We start from the raw sequence: 24,006 nt of genomic DNA, 5'->3' as shown, positions 1-24,006 counted from the left end.
ATAAGAATGTTTGAAGGCTCACAGAATCAAATAGGAGAGTTGGGGCATTCAGGAGAACTAGGTGCGGAGCATTCTTCTGTGCAGTGCTCTTGTTGCATGTCGCCAAGTTCCTGTGTCTCTTAGAAGATGAAATGGGTTATCCCAACCCCTTTACAGCTAGAAAATGTGAAAGACAAGCAGTTGGATGAGTTTTTACCAACTTACAAGGCATTATTTAGAATGGGCTGCCAAAACAAAGACTGCAAGATCATTAAAAAAAAAAAAAATATATATATATATATATATAATATATATCAATCTTTTATTTATTCATTTGTTGGAGACAGAGAAATCAACCGTGAAGGGGAAGAAACAGAGAGGCACCTGCAGGACTTGCTTCACTGCTTGTGAAACTTCCCCAAGCTTTGAGCAGGGGTGCAAACCCGGGTCTTTGCACATGGTAGGTATCGTGTGTGCTTATGCAGCCCACTCTGATGTATTTTTAAAAAATATTTATTTCCTTTTGTTGCCCTTAGTTTTTTAATATTTATTTGTTCCTTTTTGTTGCCCTTGTTGTTTTATTATTGTAGTTATTATTGTTGTTGTTGGATAGAACAGAGAAATGGAGAGGAGGGGAAGACAGAGAGGGGGAGAGAAAGACACCTGCAGACCTGCTTCACCGCCTGTGAAGCGACTCTCCTGCAGGTGGTGGGCCAGGGGCTTGAACCAGGATCCTTACACAGGTCTTTACGCTTCGTGTCACGTGCACTTTACCCGCTGAGCTACCGCCCGACTCCCTCTGATGTATTTTTTAACAGGAGAAAAATGTAAACAGAACCAGAACATCACTCTAGCTGCCTTTGGATTTTCTTGAACACTGAATTTTGAATTTATTTGTGTTTTTTATTTAATTTTATTTTAATGAGAGATACAAAAAGACCAGAGCACTGCTCAGCTGTGGCTTATGGTGGTGCTAGGTGTTGAACTGACACCTCTGAACTCTAGGCATGCAAGTCTTTTGCATAACCATTATGCTGTCTCCCCAGCCCATGAGGTTCAATTTATTGCATCTTCTTTGTGCGATTCATTTATGAGAGGAGTCAGAGCTGTACCTAGGCACATGTGAGTGACAGGGATTGATCCCGGGACCTCATGCTTCTAAGTCCAGCACCTTATCCACTGTGCCACCTCCTGTGCAGTTACTGCATAGCCTCTGAAGTTCCACCCAGCTTGGAAATTTCTGATTTGTCAACTTTGTTACTTAACTGTGAGTTGGCATGCTGGTCAGTAGGTTCTAACAAATTCGTTTGTTAGCGGCCTGAATTCTAGGCTTTGTTGACTTCAATAAAACCGCCCTGCTCTGGGACTCTTCTTTATTCTCACAGTCACTCTTCTGTGTCAAACTAATTCCCATTTCTCTATAGATTTCAGCTTATGTCTTTCCTCTTCAAAGACCATTAATGGCCCTGTAACAATTTGCCTGTGGGCAGGGGTAGATAGCATAATGATTATGCAAAGAGACAGTTGTGCCTGAGGCTCCAAAGTCCCAGGTTCAATCCCTGTACCACCATAAACCAGAGCTGAGCAGTGCTCTGGTTAAAAAAAAAAAAATGCCTGTTTACCTCCAAGCCTTCCAGTAATCTATCCTGTTATCTCAGCTGTATTTGCTACTTTCCTATACCTTCTGCTCGGTATTTCTGAGTCCAAATTTCATAAATATGTACATTAGTGGAAATTTTGACTCACTCAAAACTGCAGGTAACACTTTTATGACACTATGTTGATGTCTACTAACAGATAAAGTATTTTTCCTTTCAAATTAGCCAAAGATTGATTTCAATAAGCAGACGATGGCCAGTTTGGCATCCAACCTAGAGATCATTTTTTGTCCACCATTCAGGTGAAGATAGCAGATAGGTAGTGCCTCTAGAGACAACCAATTACAGGTGGGACACGAGGTCCTGGGTTCACTCCAGCAGCGGGTACCAGAGTGATGTCTGGCTCTCTTTTCTTTCCTCCCTCTCCCTTGTCACTAACAAATAAAATCTCAATAAATAAATAAATAAAACCAAAACAAACAAAACCCAACTCCATTATCACAAAAAGCCCAAAGTCTACTCTTAAGTCCTGACAGTAGGCGAGTGTTTTTTTTCCCCCTGCCTTCTTCCACCTGAGCGAGTTATTCTCTGGAATCACTGGGAGAGCACAGAGGAGTGTGATTCTTCTGCAGTCCGAGTGAAGTACAGGCACACTGTGCCAAGGGTAGAAGACACACATGGTGTGGGCAGCTGAGAACAGATGGAGGGAATCCCAGGCTCTGACTTCTGCACCCCACCCAGGTCAGAGCAAAGGCCTGTGTGGTGGTGAACCCAAGCACACGGCTTGGCTTTGATTGATGGAATGAGATGTAAACTCTCGATACCCTGTATTACCTGAGAACTGGACTATTATTCGTGATTTAATGATGTTTTACAAGATTATAAGATTACAAGGATCTAGCTCTACACCACACCTACCACCAAAGTTCTGTGCCCTCTGCCAGATTCCCTAGAGACTGACAGAGAGGGAAACTTCAAGCACACAGACAGGGTACACATTTTGTACAACTTACCATTCACGATCTAATAACTAGCTGGTGAAATGGCACTACAACGCTTGAAATCTGCCCAAGAAATAATTCACACAGCATGTTGCTGGAAATAGGGTTTTTGTTTTGAGGCTCTGGAAGCTGTGTACATATTGTCTAATCTTTTCTTTTTCTCTTTTTAAAAATAAAAGATTTTTTTACTAATGAGCGAGGAAGACAGAGTGGCCGGAGCTTCACTTGTGGGTATGCAGTGTTGGGAACTGAACTCTCCTTCACACTGGTGAGGGCACAGCTCTCTTCACCGTGCCACTTCCAGGGCCAATGTCCAGACCTTTTTTTTTTTTTTTTTTTAAAGATTTTATTTATGAGAAAGATAGGAGGAGAGAGAAAGAACCAGACATCACTCTGGCACATGTGCTGCCAGGGATCAAACTCAGGACCTCATGCTTGACAGTCCAAAGCTTCATTTATCACCGCGCCACCTCCCCAACTACTGTCCAGCCCTTTCTCAGTGACCTCTACTTAAGAGATGTCTCACACCAACGACTACCCTTGGCTTTGAAAAAGGGATTTTTCTAGATTTTGGTTTTTCCCTACTGATACTTTCACCAGCTAGAGTTACAAACTGATAAAGCTAAGCAGACTTCATTGTGTTAGCTTAATTACAGTCAATTACAACTCACATCGAGTTTTAAAATGAATTTATTAAAGAATGGTCTGAGGAGGCAACAATGTTTGGTCATTAGAAAAGTTGTCTCTGATGCTGTCTTATAAGGGTTATGTGAGAGGTTACAGACTTGTAAGTTTCTCTAGTGGAATTCTCTAATGGTATATAACACAGTGTAGTCATTTCTGCAATGTTAGAATAAATTAAAAAAAAAGTCTCTTCTAAGCTTCTCTTCAAAAAAAGTGAACAACAGAAATGGCATTAAAAAAGCCGCTGTTTTCTTTTCATTCTGTAGTATTGGAGCCAGTATCTAGGGGAACAGAAGAGAAAAGGTTAATTCAAGTAGCACTTCATTTTAAGAATATCTTTTCAAAAATCAAACAGAACTGACCAAGGTGTAGTCGTGATCAAGGAGGGAGAGCAAGGAAGCTGACCCAGCAGAAACAAACACCTTGGGAACATACTAACTTCACTTTTTATTTCTTTGTTTTTTGATTTTTAACTAACTTTACTTTTAAGATAGAGGTAAAAAGACAACGCCTTGCACATATTTATACAAAAGAAAGCCACCTTCTAACTCCAAATTTTAAACCACAAAGGACCTTGAGATAAAGGGGCTGGAGGAAGGGAGGGGCTTACTTTAAGGTAACATTGTACCTGGAATGGAATTTTTGTAACTACATAAACTAAGTCTAGAAGCCAAATAGCCGCTTTAATTTTGGAAAGAAATTTTTCTAAGACTGTAAACAGTGTGGGGTATTCTACATTTCCCTTTTTGTTGCATTTCAAAACTCTTCTTGGGAAGTGGCAGAGCTATTTAATTTTAGGACTAACTGACTCAAACACAAGTGGTTCTGATCAGAAAATAGTTAGCAAAGAGCAATCAAAACCAAACAAGAAAGCAACTCCCCAAATCAAAAATACCGAGACCCAATCATGGAACAAAAAGCAAAGTCGCATGTATAGTCTGAGATATTTAAGCACCTGAACAAGCTGTGTGACAGAGAAGAGGAATGGGTATCTACGGCTGCTAAGGTCCTTGCGCCCAGTTAAAGTGCTTTAAATAATTGCCTTTTAAATACAAAATGTATCTGTGTCCACTAACAAAGAAACCAAAGGCTAAATCATCAAAATTTGCAAATAGGGAAGAGAGAAGTTCACCGGCTTGCTTGGCTTTCTCTCACGCAGATTCAACTGCTGCAGCACCTATGTGTCCCTGAGATGTTTGTACCTAGGGTCAGGTAGAGGGATGCTTGACACCACCAAATGGGAACTTGTCTGATCTACAGTAGAAGCCAGGTCTCTCTCCCCAGTGGTGGGCCATTGGCTATTTTCTGCCTTAATTTCAAAGTAGGCCTTTTTTTAATGACCCATAAAAACAAGAGCTTTACTTGCAAGAGCCAGGCAAACACTTACTTTTACCATCACAGGCTACAATTTTGACTTTATCCACTTTAATGAGTTCTGTCACTTCTCTGAACTCGACATCGTTCAGCACGAAAGTCCAGACGTTGTCGCAGAATCGGTACGTGTTCAGCGAGCCCTTTAAATGAGACATTTACACACACCATGAAAAGCCGCATTTTCTCCCTTTACAACGAGACATTTACATATACCATGAAAAGCCGCATTTTTCTCCAAAGCAATTTAAGAAAACATAGTTGCCAAGTACATGACTCTTTTTTTTCCTTGCATTTTCCCCATTTTTGGTAGGATGGAGAGGGGAGTGGGAGGCAGGGTAGGAGAGAGACAGAGACACAGGCGGTACTTGCTGTAGGTGGAAAGCAGGGGGTGTGGTGGGGGGGTGCAGACTTGAACCTGGGTCCTTGAATGTGGTAATTATGCATCTAACCAGGTGTGCTACTACCTGGGCTCCAAGTACATAATTCTGTTTCCATGCTATCACTTGAAAGAAACCCTAATATGCGGAGATAAGTGTTACAAGTGTATTTTAGTTAGCAGACAATTTTCAGCACTGTGAAGAGTCTGAATTACCTGGATTTGAGGGAAAAACTGTATGGAGATCTCAATGTTAGTGTCTACTGCCCTCAAGTGGCAACAACATGAAAGCTCACTTGAATTTTTCCGTAAACAGTGTTGGGGCTTCCATAACTCCTCGTTGATATACATGTATCTCTTTCTGATTCATACAGATACAGAGAAGGGGAGAGACAGAAAAGGAGCACTGCTCTACCACCCATGAAGCTCCCCTGGTGCCAGGCACTCCAATCCAGATCCTCGTACAGGAAGTGTGTGCTTCACCAGATGAGCCATTTCCCAGCCCCCATAAATAGTTTTTAACTAATTAATCAATTAATTACCAGAGCACTGCTCAGATCCAGCTGACGGTGGGTTAAGGGACTGAACCATCTATGTGTGTCCATTAACCCATCTCCCCCACCCTTGTAAAGGCTTTTTAAAGCACCATCTTACATGTACTTTTCTGAAATGGTAAAAAAACAAAACAAAAACAAAAAACAGGCATTTCCTACAAACTTTCAGTTTGTGACTTAATTCAGATGAGTGAGCCATTCAGATTAATTTTCTTCCTATTGACAATATGGTGTTTTTCTTTTTTTCTTTAAAGATTTTATTTATTAATGAGAAATATAGGAGGAGAGAGAAAGAACCAGATATCACTCTGGCACATGTGCTGCTGGGGATCGAACTCAGGACCTCATGCTTGAGAGTCCAAAGCTTTACCACTGTGGCACCTCCTGGACCACTATGGTGTTTTTCTTTTTTAGGAGCAAGAATGTGCACTTGAGTATTAGAAGGATTAAAAAGTTCTTTTTTTTTTTTTTTTTAATTTGTGGTAGAGATATGGGAGAGAGAGAGAATACGAACCAGAGCATCACTCTGTACATGTGCTGCTAGAGACTGAACTTGGGACCTCGTGCTTTAGAGTCCAAGGCATTATCCACTATGACACATACACATTTTTGAAGAGCATGGTGAGCATGTTGTATTCACGAGCATGAAGCCTGAGACACACACACCCAGGCTATATGGTGTGTGTGTGTGTGTGTGTGTGTGTGTGTGTGTGTCCTGCTGTCATCAAGCAACACACATCTGTGAATACAGTGAGAGTGCACCATGAAAGGAGGGACTGCGTGCAATGGGGGCCCAGAAGGGAAGACGTGGGGCTGGAGGCCAGAGGACAGAGGCTTCTCTTAGCACTATAGTTGCAGCAAGGGGGCAACAGAAATGGGGAGATTTTAAAAAGTAGAACAAGTTGGCCTTAACTAACTGAATATGGTATGGGGAGGGGGAGAGGGAGAGAGAGAGAGATGCAGAGAACAGAAGTGAGGACACTATAGTCTCAAAGCAAGCAAGCATTTTAAACTAACCGATACTATCACCACAAATTTGGTTTTAGGTTTAGGAGCAAATAACTTGTCAAGTTTCAGTGGAGTGTAGGGGAAAATAACTTATAAATTAAGACAAATTGTAAATGCAAAACACATTTTTTTTTAAAATTGTTGTGAGGCAGAACACATTTTTAAAATTAGATCTGCTCCTGGGATCTGCTCAGTCTCTGCAAGGCTCAATAGCTAAATGCTAACCTCAGTGCTCAGTACTGGTGCTCCTGAACTTGTGTGGAACCAATGATCCCCTGAACATGCGGGTTACTGTCACGTCCACTTGGTAGTAGCTGTGCCTAAAATCTGAACAAGCCATGCTCATGAAATTTATGGTCGGGATATGAAGGCTCACGTATGCTGAGAATGTGTCAGCTGTGATGTGATATATGTTCCCTCTCTCTCTGTGTGTGTTTGTGTGTAAAACTAAAATGCTATAAAACTTCACTGTAGCGGGCTGGATGGTGGTGCACCTAGCAAAACATGTGTGTTAAAATGCTCAAGAATCATGGTTCAAGCCCCCATGCCCATCTGCAGGAGGAAAGCTTCCTAAGGGATGAAGCAGTGTTGCTGGCAGTCATTCTTTCTTTCTAACTCCCCCTTCTATCTACATTTCTGTATCTATCCAATAAATAAATAAAACAGTTTTTAAAATCACTGTAAATTGCAGATATATGATTACTATATATGTTGTCTAATATTTAGATTAACATGATTCATGAAATAACATGAATTGACATGAGAATACACTATTTTTAAAAAATATTTTTGTTTATTATTGGAGAGAGACAGAAATTGAGAGGAGAAGGGGAGACAAGAGGCAAGAGAGAGAGATACCTGCAGCTCTACCTCACCACTTGTAAAGCTGCATTTGGGGACGAGGGGCTTGAACCTGGGTTCTTGCACAATGTAATATGCATGCTTAACGAGGTGTGCCACCACCTGGCCCCGAGAATACACTAATTTAGAACCCCAAGCACTGAGGTTCTCCTAAGCAGAATCTCTTTTCATCAATATTTATCTTTTAATTGCTACATTGTGTTTGTACCTTGGAGGTGTAAAAGGTAAATATAGTAACCAAACAGCATTATATTATGTTATTACAAGACAAAGCCACTAGAAAAGCCACAACGACTTTAGGTGTTTATAAGCCACGTTACATGGGAATAGGTGAGAGTTGGGGCCTGGTGGTGGCTCACCTAGTAGATAGAGTGAGTGCACCTGTTCAAGCCTCCAGTCCTCCCCTGTAGGGGGGAAGCTTCACATGTGGTGAATGTTGTGTCTCTCCTTTCTTTTTGCCTCCCTCTGTCTCTCACCTTTTGTTATAAAAACAAAAACAAAGAAGAAGAAAAAAATAGAGAAAAAGGGGGGAGAGAAGGCAGCTAACAGTAAGTATCAAGCCCCTCCAGCAATAACCCTGGTGGCAAAATAACAAAGGAAGAAAGAAAAACGGGTGGAGGTAGATAGCATAATAGTTATGCAAAGAGACTCTCCAAAGTCCCATGTTCCCCTCCTCCCACCATAAGCCTGAGCTGAAAGTACTCTAGCAAAATAAATAAATATACAAAAAGACCAAAACAAAATAAAAAAGAAAAATGAAACAAAGAAGAAAGAAAAGGGAGTAAAAGAATGGGTAAGAAGTAACATCAAGTTTTGAGAAATAACTGTGGGTGGGTGTGGTTGGTCTGAAGACCTCAACTGAACCTACAGATTACTCGGTCACTTCCCTTCACTTCTGCGGTAATGTTTCAGAGGTCTGAAATTTTAGTAACTTTCCAGGGAACCAAGTGGCCAAGCACACAGGTGGATGTGTGAAACAGTGGAATAAAAATCTAACAACAGTCCTACATTACATACTAGGTGGGTCAATTTAATTGAGAGTATAACTTAGTTATAAGCTCTCCCCCTCTCTGTCTTCCCCTATCTTGATTTCTCTCTGTCCTATCCAACAACAACAACAGCTATGAAAATAATAACAATAACAACTACAACAAGTGCAACAACAAGGGCAACACGATGGGAAAAATGGCCTTTAGGAGCAGTAGATTCGTAATGGAGGCACCGAGCCCCAGTGATAACCCTGGAGGCAAAAAAAAAAAATTGTAGGAGTCCTAGAAAATGCTGTAACAGCCACTAGTGCAAGCTTGTAGGTTGAGGAAGATGTCCTTACCCTGAAGTTGACTCTGTTCCTGACTCTCTGAGCCAATGCTGAATTTATTGCCTTGTCAAACTGAAGTAGAACTTGAAGGGCAAGTTGGGGGGTGATCTGTTGAGACTGAGATAAAGTAAAATTCATAAAATGTATTAGGAAAGAATGGTAAGCAGTATAATTTTTTTAAAAAAAGTGTAAATTATCATCTAAAACTCAACATAGTCTCTAAACCCCTTATTTTCCTTTACCATAACTTAAATTTTAGATGCAAAGATAGTTGCCAATATTTTCTTGTACTGTCTGGACACAGCCTACTTCACAGACCAGTAACATTATAAATATATACTTATAAACAAGACAAACAAAAAAAACCCACAAGTAATTCTTTTTAAAGCTCTGAAAATACATGAAGCCAAATAGAAATAATACAGTCTTAGATATGAGGTTCAAGTAAAGTTAATTCTTCTAACATTGAAATATAAATTCAAAATACCTTTGTCCAAAGTTATCTTAAAAGCCACACAGAACATACCTTTCTTGGGCTGGGGCGGGGGGTAGAGAAAGCATAATGGCTCTGCTAAAGATTTTCATGTTTGAAACTCTTGAGGATTAAAGTTCAATCCCCAGCACCTCCATAAACCAGAGCTGAGCAGTGATGTGGTCTATCTATCCTCTGTATCATTCATTCATTCATTCCTAGAACACTGCTCAGTTCTGGCTTATGCTGGGGATTGAACCTAGGATCTCAGAACCTCAGTTACAAGAGTATAACCATGATACTAACTCCCCCACCCAACAACCTCATAATCAATAACATTATTCAGTAAGTCACGACAGCATAATGTATGTGAGTCTGAGGTTAGCCAACTCAATACTGACTTGCTGGCCCAAACAGCTGAAGATAGTTAACCTCTGACCTCTTCACCTGGGAGAGGGGATGTAACAAGAATTATAGCTTGATGTAAATAAAAATGTCAATTTCTAGTCTCCCACCTGTATGAGCTCATCCAGGCTCTCCTGAAGACTGTTTCCCAAAGTGGTATTTCTGTATAACTGATATGCCATGTTTCAGGAGGAAGAAACTGCCTTTCTTATTCACGCTTGCATTGATGTTCTGAAGATTTAATAGGAAGGTATTAAAAATTGTGAATCATGTGTGTAACACAATCTGCCTCATATATTCTAACATATACTAACAGAACTCTTCATGCCTGCAAATTACTATATAAGCATTTCAGAATGATAAAGAACAATTATTCTAATATGTCTGCAATCCGATAGGCATTCGTATTCCTTCACACAAAGCAAAGGCATAAAAGTCACTGAATGTACATCTTTCTGACATCACAGATATGGCAAAATAAACCACTGTAGAAGGACCTCCCCTCCAAACACAACCTTCAATCAGTTACATTTCAGAGATAATTCTCAACAGTTTTCCACTGATGGCTGATCCCAGCATCGGCAGATCTGATGGCGGATGGACAGGGGCTCCCAGAGACTGCGGAACAGGGAGAGGGGAGCTGGAACTGACCATGCTGACAGGTAAAGTGGGGGGAAAGTGAGGACTCTCGTGCAGGGCTCCAGTGAGCCTGGCCAGGGCTGAGGCCGCCTCCTGCCTCACTCCCTGGGAGCTCCGAACAAGTCTCAGAGGGGAGCTCAGCGGCTGTGGACAGAGACCTGCAGCCCAGTAAGCAGGTGTGAACTTTAGATCAGGAACTGGTCCATTAAAGAGGAAGTGCCTCCCTGCTGCCCGCTTCCTCTACACCCATGGTCTTGATCAACTTAAGAGAATCCCAAACTAAAGCCTAGAGCATCACATACTAGAAAACCAGAAGAAGACGATCGGGTGTCCAGGAGATAGAACAGCAGTTCACACAACAGACTTTCACGCACAAGATTCCACGTTCAATCCCAGGCACCACCATAAGCCACAGCTGAGCAGTGAGTGCTCTGGGGGTAAGAAGAAAAAAAGAGAGAGAGAGAAGGGGGGGAGAGGATGATAGGTCTCAGAACTAACACTAGAAATGACATAGAAGAGGTCAACAGACAGTGATGGTTAAAATAATCATTAAAGGAACAGTGGCACAGTGGGTTAAGCGCACACGGCGCAAAGCCTAAGGACCGGCCTAAGGATCCTGGATCGAGCCCCCAGCTCCCCACCTGCAGTAGGTTCGCTTCACAGGTGATGAAGCAGGTCTTCAGGTGTCTATCGTTCTCTGCCCCTCTCTGTCTTCCTGTCCTCTCTGGATTTCTCTCTGTCCTATCCAACAACAATGAAAACAATTATCAAAATAATAATATCAATAACAATAATAATATCAATAACTGTTGTTACAATTTTTACGGCTCTAGCTGGCGGGGCTAGCTTCACGGCGGGTAACAGAGACGCGGAGACAACGACTGGGCAGGGAAGCTGTATTTCTTTATTCAGGAACAACGATTCATAAACTAAGACAAACTAATCACCAAACAGAACTCTGCTGTCTCTTTGCGGCGGCGCAAGCACTCTCTCTCACTCTGCCACTCTGGAACTCTCCAACTTTGGAACTCTCGCGGGGTTCCTTGGGGCGGGGCCAAGCAGACCCGCGAAATTAACAGGACTGATTCAATTCTCTTGGCAGGGGAGGGCTAGAACAAACCAATGTAAAGCATACGACAAATAACAATTATCAAAATAATAATAACAATGATCCAAAACAAGGGCAACAGAAGAGAAAAAACAGCCTCCAGGAGCAGTTGGCTCATAGTGCAGGCACCGAACCTCAGCAAAAGCCCTGGAGGCAAATAATAATAATAACTATTATTATTATTATTACAAAGAATAAAATCAGGGGCCAGGCCGTGGTGCACATGTCACCATGCACAAGGCCCTGGGATCAAGCCCCTGGTCCCCACCTGCAGGAGGAAAGCTTCATAAGTGGTAAAGTGGTGCTGCAGGTGTCTCTCCCTCCCCTCTCAATTTCTCTGTCCTATCAAATTAAATAAAGTTAAAAAAAAATCTTTAAAAAAAGAATAAAATCACTCTCTCCCAGGACTACCATGTGACCATAAAGCCTCCACCAAGTCCCAGATCCCACCCTGACCACCCTGCACAGAGGATCACAAGAAGTGTCCAGAAATCTCACCTCTCCAGAGCCCTTACCCTCCTAGGGAACTATTAGGGTCAGTACAGGTGTGTCTAGGAGTATGGCTCAACCAGGCAACTGCCCACATGTCAGCAGGAAGCAGTTACAGAAGCACAAAAGTCCGTCCTTCAACACCCCCAAAAGAATTTTGGGTCCATGCTCCTAGACGGGGGAATGTTGAAGGAGAGAAGGACCACCAGAAATGGGAGTGGCTGCAGGTGTAGGTGGGGCCTTTGGCTTTAAAGGGATGAACCTTTGTGGGCGCACTCTCTCCTGGGAGCACCAAGTGACCATAAAGCCTGTAAGTGGGTCCTCTTCTCTCTCTCTCTCTCTCCTTTCCTCCCTCCCCCGTCTCCTAACATGTTTTTGTGTCCAATAAAGCTTAATTTACCTGAAAAAAAATAACTTTAAAATACACACACAACAGAAGATTATTCACTTACTGGGTTGCTAGAAAGTCATGACATTTTTTTCTCTATGTTTTTTTAGGTAAAAATGAATCATGAGTTTTCTGACAACCCAAAATAAAAAGTGATAATCTTGCCCTATGCAGCAAAATGGAAGAAACTCAAGTGGGTCGAGAAGTGGTAAAACTCTGAAGCAGAAAGGCAAATAATGGATGATAACCATCTATGTGGGCAAAATGAGGAAACAAAACCAAAGAATGCATGCACGCACACGCACACACACACACACTCTCGAGTTTGCATGCACACACACACAAACACACACACACAGAAGAAACCATCAAACAGAGGGAAATGTACACTTGCAGCTCGCCATCAGCTTCACAACGGTCTCTGGAGACCTGACTCCAAATGGCCAAATGGCCAAGGGAACAAAAGCAGAAATAAACACACCAGCCATAACAGTAAAAGTCTGTCTTGTTGCGAGTCGGGTGGTAGCGCAGCGGGTTAAACATATGCGGCACGAAGCCCAAGGACCGGTGTAAGGATCCCGGTTCGAGCCCCCGGCTCCCCACCTGCAGGGGAGTCGCTTCACAAATGGTGAAGCAGGTCTGCAGGTGTCTGTCTTTCTCTCCCCCTCTTCATTTCTCTCTGTCCTATCCAACAATAATGACATCAATAATAACTACAACAACAAAACAAGGGCAACAAAAGGAAATAAAGAAAAAAAAAAGTCTGTCTTGTGACAGAAACCACAAGGTGGAACAGGAAGAAAATACTTGCATGCCCTAGATGTAATAGCTTAATACCTAAAATGTATTAAGAATACACACAGCTCAACAACAAATCCACCCTCGGCAGGAACGAACAGGCAGAAGGTGACCGCGGAGATTTTGCAGTGGCTAGTGTGTTGGATGTGCACAGGGTCCTTCCTGAGTTCCCTCGCAGGGCTAAAATGATGCTCTAGTTCTCTCCTTCTTCACCCCCATCTCTCCCTACCTCCTCCTCTCTCTCCCTCACCCCACCCCTCTCGAAAGTAAATAAATACATAAATCTTAGGGGGGAAAAGGGAGGGACAGAAGATCTGAAAAGACTTCTCAAAGAAGCCATGGACAACAGGCACAGGAAAAATGCTCCACGTTACCTATTATTAGGAAAACGCAAATCTAAACCACAATGACACATAACTTCACACCGCTGAGAATTGTTGGTATGTTCCCTTCCCCCCACCTCTGAGAAGAATTGGTTTGCCCCTTGCTAGTTTCGCGCCCCGCTTTCTCCCCGCCCCCTATGCTAAGGACGGGCAGAGTCCCAGCAGCAGCAGCAGAGAGAGGATGATGGAGAAAAGCACATGGTGTGGTGATTTGCCCGTTCGTGAATAAAGATTAAGCTGCGTTCTCAGCCCAGCCGTGTATCTCTGGTCATCTCTGTTACCCGCCGTGAAGCCAGCCCGGATAAAACAACAGAGAATGGCCTCTATCAAATACCGTATGATCCAGGAATTCTACTTCTAGATGTCTAAGCACTATGAAAGCATGAAGCATAATGCTTCATGGTGGTGCAGCGGGTTACACGCAGGTAGTGCAAAGCGCAAGGACCAGTGCTATGGATCTCGGTTTGAGCCTCCGGCTCTCCACCTGCAGGGGAGTCGCTTCACAAGCTGTGAAGCAGGTCTGCAGGTGTCTGTCTTTCTCTCCCCCATCCCCCTCCTCTCTCCATTTCTCTCTGTCCTATCCAACAACAACAACAGCAATAACAACAACAACAACAAAAGGGAAAAAAGCTTCCAGCAGTGGATTCGTTGTGCAGGCACTGAGCCCCAGCGATAACCCTGGAAGCAAAAAAGGGGGGGGGGAGAGGCATTACTTAGAAAAGATGGAGTGGGGGAACAGCATAATGGTTATGCAAACAGACTCGATGCCTGAGGCTCTGAAGTCCCATCACCACCATAAACCAGAGCTGATCCGTGCTCAGGTTAAAGGGGACACACACACACACAACTAAATTTCAGCCCAAGAGGTAAATCTAAATTGGCTTTTTTAATGAGCTTAAAACCCCTAGTCAAGCTTTTTTCCTCTTCCAGGAACAGCGTTAACAGGCATTCACAATGGTCCAACATGGTCCAACGACTGACCTACCCATGTAGCTATCCCGCAACACACCTCTAACAAAACTAGGCAGTCCCGAAGCCCGGGTCATAGCCCCGCTTACCTTTACACCAAGAAGGCTGGAAGGCACCCAAATCTTGTGTGTGGTGTGTGCCCAGGCAGACTTCGTGGGGTTCGTGCGGTGAGGCCTAAAGTCCTTAAGAGGCTGTGGAAGACAAAAAAAAAAAAAAAAAAGCATGTCAGCCGGGCCTAGGGTGGTTCCCTGTGAGCTAAGCGAGTCCCTGACATGATCAAGCCTGCTTTCCTTAACTGAGGAGCAGAAAATAGTCGTCGAAGTGCTGAAGGCGCGAGCACAAAGTCAGCAAGCTAAATCAATGGAGCATTTCTGAGTGATAAAATAAAAACCTCAGTCAGTGGACTTGGGGCTGTAGACTTTTCGCACAGTGGCTATGCATAAAGACGTTAATGCCTGAGGCTCCAAAGCCCAGGGTTTAGTCGCAGGCACCAAGCTAGAGTGGAGCACTGTTCTAGTCTCCCCTGCCATTGTAACATAAGGCAAATATATTGAAAAAAAAAACAAACAAACAAAAGCAAAGCCTTCATCACTATTACCTTCTCTCATCCTGCATCTAACCTGACAGCTAATCCTTCCAGCTCTTCCATTTAAAATTACTTATCTGAAAGGAGAAGAAAGAACCAGAGCATCACGCTGGCAAATGCAATGCTGGGGATCAAACTCGGGATCCCATGCGTGCGGGTCCAGCGTTTGATCCACTACACCATCTCTGGGCCGGCCACTCAGCTCTTCTGGTCTAAAGACAGGCAGAGCCCTTCCATCCTTACCGACGCTACTGCTAATACAAAGCCACCATCATCGGCCACTAAGATTACAGTGACAGGCCACTAAGCGGTCTCCCTACCTCCCGTCCCAGCCCCCAAGGGCAGCCATACTGAAACCTAAATCAGGGGCCCTGTAGATAGCTCAGCATGTTAGAGCATAGGACTTGCATGCCGGCGGGCCCAGGTTCAGTTCTGCACCACCACATACAGACTTCTCTTTCATGCAAAGAAATAAAGTTTGTGAATCTTTAAACCAAACCAATTCTCCTATCTCTTCAACAACTCCAATGGCAGCATCCTGTCTACAGAACAGAGAAAGCCCTTCTCAGTGGTTCACAAGTTCTACAAATGTGCTTTCCACTGTCCCTGAGCAGACATTCGCTTGCTCTGCTCGGCACACTGGAAAGCTACTCTTGCTTTAGGGCCTGGGTGGTAGCTCTTGCGTTTGCTTCTAATGCTGTTCTCAGATACTCATATGGTTCCTCAGGAACTGCTCTTTGCAGTTACTTATTTACTACCTAGAAAAGTGCCTACGAAGGGGCCAGGTGGTGGCGCTCCTGGTTAAATGCTCATATTTCAGTGAGCATGGACCCAAGTTCAAGCCCCTGGTCCCCACCTGCAGAAGGGAAGCTTCACAAGTGGTGAAGCCAGGCTGCAGGTGTCTCTCTGTCTCTCCCCCACCCTCTCAATTTCTCAGTCTCTATCCAATAATAATGAAATGAAGTAACTTTAAAAAAGTAACTACTATGTATTCAATAACTATTTGTTAGTAAATAAATGACAAAAGGTTAATAGCAAATATTATTAATGTAGCTAAGTGTGATATAAAACTTTCTACTTTATTGTGGAAACTGTGCTATGAAAACTTCCAGAATCAAAATTGTATCAAATTGAGGCCAGGGTAGACAGCATAATGGTTCTGCAAAGAGACTCTCATGCCTGAGGCTCCAAAGTTCCAAGTTCAATCCCGAACACCAACATAAGCCAGAGCTGAGCAGTGCTCTGGTAAAAAAAAAAAAAAAAAAAAAATCAAACCAGTTGGAAATATGTACCCATAATACTCTGCCTGTAACTACAGTTGAACTCGCCAGGCTCTATTCCATCTGTAACCAACAGTCTTTCTGCCAGGGATGCTACCCCATGAATTCAATGCCTTCTCTCACATTCGCACTTGCTATCAACACACAGGTAGCTACTTCTCCCATCTTTATGAGAAGTACCAGCGTATGGCCCTCATCAGCGATACTCTATTTCTCTGCAGCATTTTAAAAACTTTTTTATTATTGGCATTAGGGTTATCACTGGTTTGGTGCCTGCACTAGGCATCCACCATTCCCAGCTACCCTTTTTTTTTTTTTAAATTCCTTTCCATTTGATAGGACGGAGAAAAACAGAGAGGGGAGGAAAAGAGCCACTTGTAGCACTTGCTTCATGTGAAGTGTCCTCCCTGCAAGCAGGGACCTGGGGCGCAACCGAGTGCACCACTTTCTGGTCCTGCAGCAAAACTCTTAAGGAAAGAGTATTCTGTTCTTCCCTTCACCCTCAGGTTCTCTCAGGCTCAGTCCGCAGAGTCTCCAGGTCTCATGGAGACAGGAAGGGAGACTTCACCAGTGGCAGTGCCAAGCCAATCCTGGGCTCTAGCTCCCAGTCCTCACTGGGTCTGAGCATTTCACAAAGTTCATTACTGCTGCCTTGCATCCTGGCTTAGCCTCCGGGACACACTTTTTTTTTTTTGGTTGTTCTGTTAATCTAACTGGCTCATCCTCATTATCCTTGGTTAGAGGGCCCTCTCCTTGAATTTTCAGGGCTACAAGCAGGGCCTTCTGCCGATTTCCATTCAGACCCACTCAGTGAAGATACTCAGTCTCTCGGCCTCAAGTACCACGGTTCCCAAGTTCACAGACCGGCACAGACTTCTCCAAGTCACTCCTGGCACCTCTGCTTGTCCTTTCCCCAGCAATGAATGTCAACCAGACTCCCGTGAGCCTGGGCAAGGCCTTCTGAAGTCGCTGTGCACCTGCAGCCTCTGTATCTGACCTTGAACAAATGCTGTAACCATCTTTTTTTTTCTGAATTTATTTATTTTAATAAGAGATACAGAGAGTGAAGGGAGACCAGATAACTGCTCAGCTCTGGCTTGTGGTGGTGCTGGGATTGAACCTGGGACTTTGGAGCCTCAGGCATGAGAGTCTCTTTGCATAACCACTGTGCTGTCTCCCCAGCCTTTCTAACCATCTTCAAGACATTCAGGACGCATTCTCCCCTTCCAGACACACCCACTTCCTCATTAGTCTTGGACAGACAGGTTCCTGCTTACGCAAGTCTTTATTTTTTTATATGTTTATTTATGCATTTATTCCCTTTTGTTGCCCTTGTTGTTTTATTGTTGTAGTTAATTATTGTTGTTGTTGTCATTGGATAGGACAGAGAAATGGAGAGAGAAGACGGGGGGGGGGGGGGGGGGGGAGAAAGATAGACACCTGCAGACCTGCTTCACCATTTGTAAAGTGACTCACGTGAGTCTTTAAGTTTTTTAAATTATCTTTATTAATTGGATAGAGACAGCCAGAAATCGAGAGGGAGAGAGACAACTACAACACTGCTTCACCACTCGCAAAGCTTTCCCCCTGGTGGGGACGGGTGCATGAACCCCGGTCCTTGTGCGCTCAGCCAGGAGTGGCACCTCCGGCGCCACTTCCCAAGTCTTTGTAAAGGCTGTTCTTTCTCCTGGCCTTGTTTCTTGGCCTTGTGTAAGCTGACTGCCGTGTTAAAAACTCTGCCCAGAAACTCTAAGATTTTTATTTATTAATGCGAGAGGGGAAGAGAGCCAGAGCATCACTCTGGTACACGCACTGCTGGGGACTCAACTAGGGGCCCCAGGCTGGAAAGCCTGTCGATTCACCTCTCAGTCCACACACCCTGTACTTTTTTCCCCCAGAAAACTGCTCTGCTCCATGCCAGGAAACTGAACTGGCCTGGAACTCTTTATTTATTTTTTTTAACATTTTAAATATATTTATTTATTTTCCCATTTGCAGCCCTTGTTTTTTATTTTATTGTTGCTGTTATTGATGTCGTTGTTGTTAGGACAGAGAGAAATGGAGCGAGGCGGGGAAGACAGAGAGGGGGAGAGAAAGACAGACACCGGCAGACCTGCTTCACCGCCTGTGAAGTGACTCCCCTGCAGGTGGGGAGCCGGGGCTCGAACCGGGATCCTCACTCCGGTCCTTGAGCTTTGCGCCACCTGCGCTACCGCCGGACTCCCGGACCCCCTCCTGCTGGGCTTCTCTGATGGAATCAACGCTTTTTCTCTCTCACACACACTTTATCTTATTTTCCACGTCTTCTAATAGAAAGTAAGTTCCGTGGGGCCGGGGACTTGCGCCGCTCACTCGGATCTGCTCAGCAAGAGCCAAGCAGGAGTAAACAGGCTGCGCGGACAGCACCGCGGTGATGCAGAAGCACTCGCCTGCCTCGGGCTCTGAGGTCCCAGGTTCGATTCCCTGGCGCCACCAGAAGCCAGAGAGCTGAGCAGCGCTCTGCTGAGAAGGAAGGAAGGAAGGAAGGAAGGAAGGAAGGAAGGAAGGAAGGAAGGAAGGAAGGAAGGAAGGGAGGGAGGACCGAGTGGCCCTGGAGGTAAAGCATGACTCTCAAGCATGAGGTCCCAAGTTCAATCCCCCGGAGCCCATGTACCAGACTGGTGTCCGGTTCTTTCTCTCTCTCTCCTCCTATCTTTCTCATGAATAAATAAAATATTCAAAAATAAATACACACATACAATTAAAAATAAGATAAAAACCGGAAAAGAAAAATCCAGGGTGTGTGATCGATCCCAGGCAGTGTTTGTTGTGGGCGCCGGGAGTGAGTGATGCTCTGGCTCCCGCTCTCTCCTAAGCAAAATAAAACCATTTTACAAACAAACGGAACAAAAGAAACATCAGCTAGTAAGCGAGCCGAGACGCGGGGGGTGGGGGTGGGGGAAGCGAGGAGATTTTTAAAGAAAATAATAATAATAATAATGGACAGTGGTAGTTGTCTTGTTATATGGGAAACTGGGGAATGTTATGCGTGCACAAACTACTGTATTTACTGTTGAATGTAAAACATTAACTCCCCAATAAAGAAATTAAGGGGCTCGCGGTCCCGCCAGTTCGGGTCCTATAGGGGCGCCACCAGCCACGTGACTGTTGGGGACCCGCTCTGCTGGGGAGGCAGCGTCATGGTGACGCAACAGACTCTCCTGCCTGAGGCTCTGAGGTCCCAGGTTCGATGCCCAGCAACACCATCAGCCGGAGCGGGCTTCCAAAAAACAAAACAAAAAAACAGGAAAAGGAAACAAACAAACAAACAAACAAACAAATGAGGCTCCGCGTTGGTCCTGGTCCTTCTGGATCCAACGGTGCAGTGGTCCGAATGTGTCCGTCTGTCGGAGTTCACAGCCGGACAGACACCGGGAGGAGGCCCCGACCCAGTCCCCGGGGTGGGCTGCCGGCCTCCCCCGCACTCCCCTGGGTAACGGGCCGCCCTCAGGCCCGGAGGGAAAGACCCGTCCAGCTGCCCTCCGACAGGCCCCGCCGGCCGCGCCCCCGCTCCGCGGGCAGCAGGCAGCTGACCCCGCTCGCCCCGTACCTGTGGGGACGGTTCTTCCCGCGGCGGGACCGACAGACGTCCACCAGGAGGCGGCGGCTGCTTCCCAGACCTCCTCTTCGGCCGCCTCAATCGAGCCAGGGCTGAGGCTCTGACCCGGAAGTGCTCGAGGGACCTGGAAGTGACAAAGCACACGCGGGGGGTGGGTGGGTCTGCAAGCCCCGCCCACCGCAGCTCCCACTAGCCACTCAGAAGCGGCGGGGGCGTGGCAGGCCCGCTGCGCGTGGCGAAGGGGCGGGTCACAGTAATTCAGCCAGTTGACAACACTCCACTCTACCAGAAGTGAGTAATTAGGAAGGTGAGGCCACTTTGTATTTCTGTGTAAGTATTGCTTCCACACTACGATCATCCTCTCTGGCATTCTGCTATTCCACTGCAGAACACCGTGCCCCAGGATGGTTCCGTAGCCCCCATGTCCACTTGGTCGATTCCAAATTATATTCCTCCATGAGGATCATTTCTGGAACCATCCGTTCCACCCCGGTTCCATGGCTGCCAGTTCTTAGCAACATCGCCCCGCCAGATATTCGTCGGGATGCGGCATCATCTAAGTTCATTTCCCACGTCTAGGCTCGACCGGACCTGCCAATATACGCGGATATCTTCGCCCACCCTGTCCAACGCTTGACGTCTCGTCACCCAATCTGGTCCCCTACGCCTACACTGAACTTCTCTGTTCCAGACTCTTGGAAACAGAGCTGGCAGTCAGCTGAGGTCAAGAACAAACACCTCATCACAGACCCCTGCAAGCGTCAACCCGGCTTTGACCTAGCACGTTATGATCGGGCCCTCCTCAATCGCTATCGAACAGGCCATGGCCGGTGCGCTGCTATGTTCCATCGCTGGGGAGCCAGAGACGACCCGAACTGCCCCTGCGGCTCCAGACAGACTATGACCCACATAGTCAACGACTGCCACCTCTCCAGATTCAAAGGAGGTCTCGAAACTTTACATCAGGCTCAACCTGACGCTGTCGACTGGCTACGGAAGAAGGGCAAACGCTAAAAGAAGTATTGCGCGCTAGCCCATTGCGCCACTGGAGCATGCTTTTTATTTCTGAAGTGGACTCAAGGTAATAGTACTGTTTGACACCCTGCAATACTAAATTGAAGGCAAATTCTGTGATTATAGAAGGGTTGTTTTGTTTTATTTTTTGGTTCCCAAGACATGTTTAAATATTAATCAAATAGTAGTTTACAAAATGGTAAAAATTAGGGCAGAGGTGATAGCATAATGGTTAAGGAAAAAAAGACCTTCATGCCTGAGGTTTGAGGTCCCAGATACACCCCTTCCCCTCCCACACCACCATAATCCAGAGCTGATCAGTGTTCTGGTAAGAATAAAAATTATCTTACAGGGTATAGTTCTCTCCTATCCAACAAAATGGGCAAAAAAAAAAAAAAAAAAAGTGGAGCAGTGGATTTGTAGCACCAGCACCAAGCCTCAGTGATAACCTTGGAGGGGGGAGGGAAATACTTTTAGTGAATTTGTGTACTTTTAAAATAGATTTGTTATTTCATTTTGGCAAATGAAAGGTGGAGAGCACTGCTCAACTCGGTTATGGTGGTGCCTGTGATTGAACCTGGGACCTCAGGGCCTTGGGAATGAAAGTCTACTGCACAACTGCTGTACTATTTCCCCCGCTCTTGGAGAATTTGTATTTGCAATCTATGCTTAGTGGAAAACAAAAACTTCAATATGCGTTTTGACTTTACATAACCCCAAGTGGCCAGTACAGTTAACCCACTGTGGATTCAAGGCAACAGTATACAACTGTTTGTGATCAAGTAGATGGACAGTGACTAAGGAGTGAACATAAAAACAAGTGCTGCCAACTGGAACCTCAGAGCAGGTCTGTAACAGCTAGGCACGCCATTTATGCCATGTTCTCAACCACTTACTACAGATTTCAAATGTAGATTCCCACTAGCTAAAGTAAGCCTAACTGTGAAATGGTTTGCTTATAAATAAAAGTGGAAGGGCAGGGGTAGTAGCATAATGGTTATGCAAAGAGAGTCTCATGCCTGAGGCTCCAAAGTCCCAGGTTCAATCCCTTGCACCACCATAAACCAGAGCTGAGCAGTGCTCTGGTTAAAAAAAAAAAAAATTGAAAAAAACAATAAATAAAAGTGGAACAAACTTTTCACTCCCCTCAATCGAAAACACCAGATGATAAAGATCACATAACATCCAAAACAATCTGAAGGGCTTACAAGATAACTCCGGGTGAAATCAATACCCTCCACCTTCTTAAATCACACAAGGGATCATGCTTAGGAGCCCTGATTGTCAGGGGGCACTGGTACCTGTTCATCTCACTGCTCACAGCAGCTTTTCCATTCATTCACAGAAGTGGAGGCTCACAGCAAAGGACTTTCTTCAGTGCCATAGTGTCTCCCACGTGGTGCAAGGGCTCAAACCAGGACCGTGCACATGGCAAGGCACCCTTTCAGGTGAACTATCTTTTCCAGCCCAGGAGGCTGGAATTAAAATAATAAAATGACAAAATGAGTCAAAACAAAATTTCCAATTAATTTTATTCATTTATGTTGCAAAAATATGATGTGCAACAAATGAAGATACAAGGTACTGTGTTCCTAACAAGTCAAAGGAAAATAAATTATTGCCTCTCTTTAGTATAGCCAAGACCAATCCTAGTATGGGACATCAGTATCTTCTAGTAATCAGGGCTGGATTTTTCACGCTATAGCAGTGTCATCTAAATAGCAGTAAAACGACCACAGTACATTCATTTTGTTTAAATGGTAGCATGTGAACTTAAGGAAGTTATTTTGTAAGAATAGGTATCAAAGTGCATTAGTATCTTTGAACCATGTTCTAAGTGACTGGTACCCTAAGGACTATGCAAGCCAGTGGCCCTGAACCCCACAAATATTTACAAATTTGAGTTATGTAAAAAGACTGTTGGGGGGTAAAACTTCACAAAGTCCATATACAAAAAGTGTCCTGGAGCTAATTAACATTTTCTAAGTACTTCCTTAGCCACTGTGCATATAAACATGCACAGACATTTCAGAATCCAAATGTTTTAACCTCTTGTATTTTGTGACAGAATTGGACCATTATTGGAAGTGAACAGCCTAATGCTTTTTATTAATTTCTTGATTTTCACCGTACTTTTTTGCAAACGTTTTGTTTTTTCTCTAGCATGTTTTATTTCTCGGAGCATACGAAATTAGTGTCAAGAAAACAGTACTTCTGTCCATGTTTTAGTGACATCCTTTACTGACATAAAGTCACCTTAAAATTATAATTATCTTTTAGAACTTTAAGGGCAAGACACATTACTGGACTCTTCAATGAGCTGATTCTAATTCACTCAGAGCCTTAGGGTGGGGAGGGGGGTTTTGAAGATTCCACAGGTTAATTTCTTCTGTATTTGAATACCAAGTAGTCTCTCACTCCTCTTACTAACCTTGCCACGCAGACCTGAAATCCTAACTCTTTTTCCTAGCCACCCGATTGTTTTCTATGAGAACATAAATTCTCATTGTTGATTTAACTTAAGAGGTTTATTAATTCTGGGCTTGGAGGTTTAGTGCACACATTATCCTGCACAGAGACCAGACTCAAGCCTCTGGCCCCTACCTGCAGGGGTGAAGCTTCATGAGCTGTGAAGCAGTGTTATAGAGGTCTCTCTTCTTCCCCATTTCTCCTTTCCCTTTCAGTTTCTTTCTGTCCTATCAAGGGGGGGGGGGGAGCTTATTAAGTCCTCTTTATTTAATTTGAGATGTATGATCCATTTATTACCAAAAAAAAAAAATCTGTGGTTGGGAGGTGGCGCAGTTCGATCCCCGGCAGTACATGTGCCAGAGTGATTTCTGGTTCTTTCTCTCTCCTATCTTTCTCATAAATAAAATCTTAAAAAAAAACCAAAAAAAAAAAAAAACAACACACTAAGTTATGGAGAATAGCATGAAAACACAATAGAACAGCCTAGCATTATCTATTTTCAGCCTATCTCCTCTCTGAGCAATGTTAACCATGTTCCACATTTATAGGAGAAAGGCTGAGAGCTTCATTCATTTCATACACCTTATTAGTCTATCCACTCAGTCCAATATCTACCAGTCACTTCTGCAGTAAGTCAAACACTTCCAAATCCCTT

General features: G+C 44.3%; 1 protein-coding gene and 1 pseudogene across 2 annotated transcripts; one reads left to right on the top strand and one right to left on the bottom strand.

The window, feature by feature from the left end:
• Positions 1-3,250: 3,250 nt before the first annotated feature.
• GTF2A2 (general transcription factor IIA subunit 2) lies at positions 3,251-19,998 on the bottom strand. Of its 2 annotated transcripts, XM_007533804.3 has the most exons (6): positions 19,860-19,998; positions 14,494-14,595; positions 9,741-9,861; positions 8,766-8,870; positions 4,650-4,776; positions 3,251-3,543 (listed from the first exon to the last, which is right to left on the bottom strand). In XM_007533804.3, exons 3-6 carry the CDS (start codon positions 9,810-9,812, stop codon positions 3,518-3,520), a joined length of 330 nt encoding a protein of 109 aa, XP_007533866.1. In that variant the 5' UTR covers positions 9,813-9,861; positions 14,494-14,595; positions 19,860-19,998; the 3' UTR covers positions 3,251-3,517. The 2 variants fall into 2 exon arrangements, with proteins under 2 accessions (XP_007533866.1, XP_060030403.1); XM_060174420.1 differs by lacking the exons at positions 14,494-14,595; positions 19,860-19,998 and adding an exon at positions 10,911-10,984.
• Positions 14,400-14,779, top strand: LOC132533526 (large ribosomal subunit protein eL34-like; annotated as a pseudogene).
• Positions 19,999-24,006: the final 4,008 nt, after the last annotated feature.

This window comes from Erinaceus europaeus, chromosome 16 (genome assembly GCF_950295315.1).
Source record: "Erinaceus europaeus chromosome 16, mEriEur2.1, whole genome shotgun sequence".
Lineage (NCBI taxonomy): Eukaryota > Metazoa > Chordata > Mammalia > Eulipotyphla > Erinaceidae > Erinaceus > Erinaceus europaeus.
The sequence above is the reverse complement of the archived record's forward strand: the minus strand, read 5'-3'. Positions and strand labels throughout refer to the sequence as shown.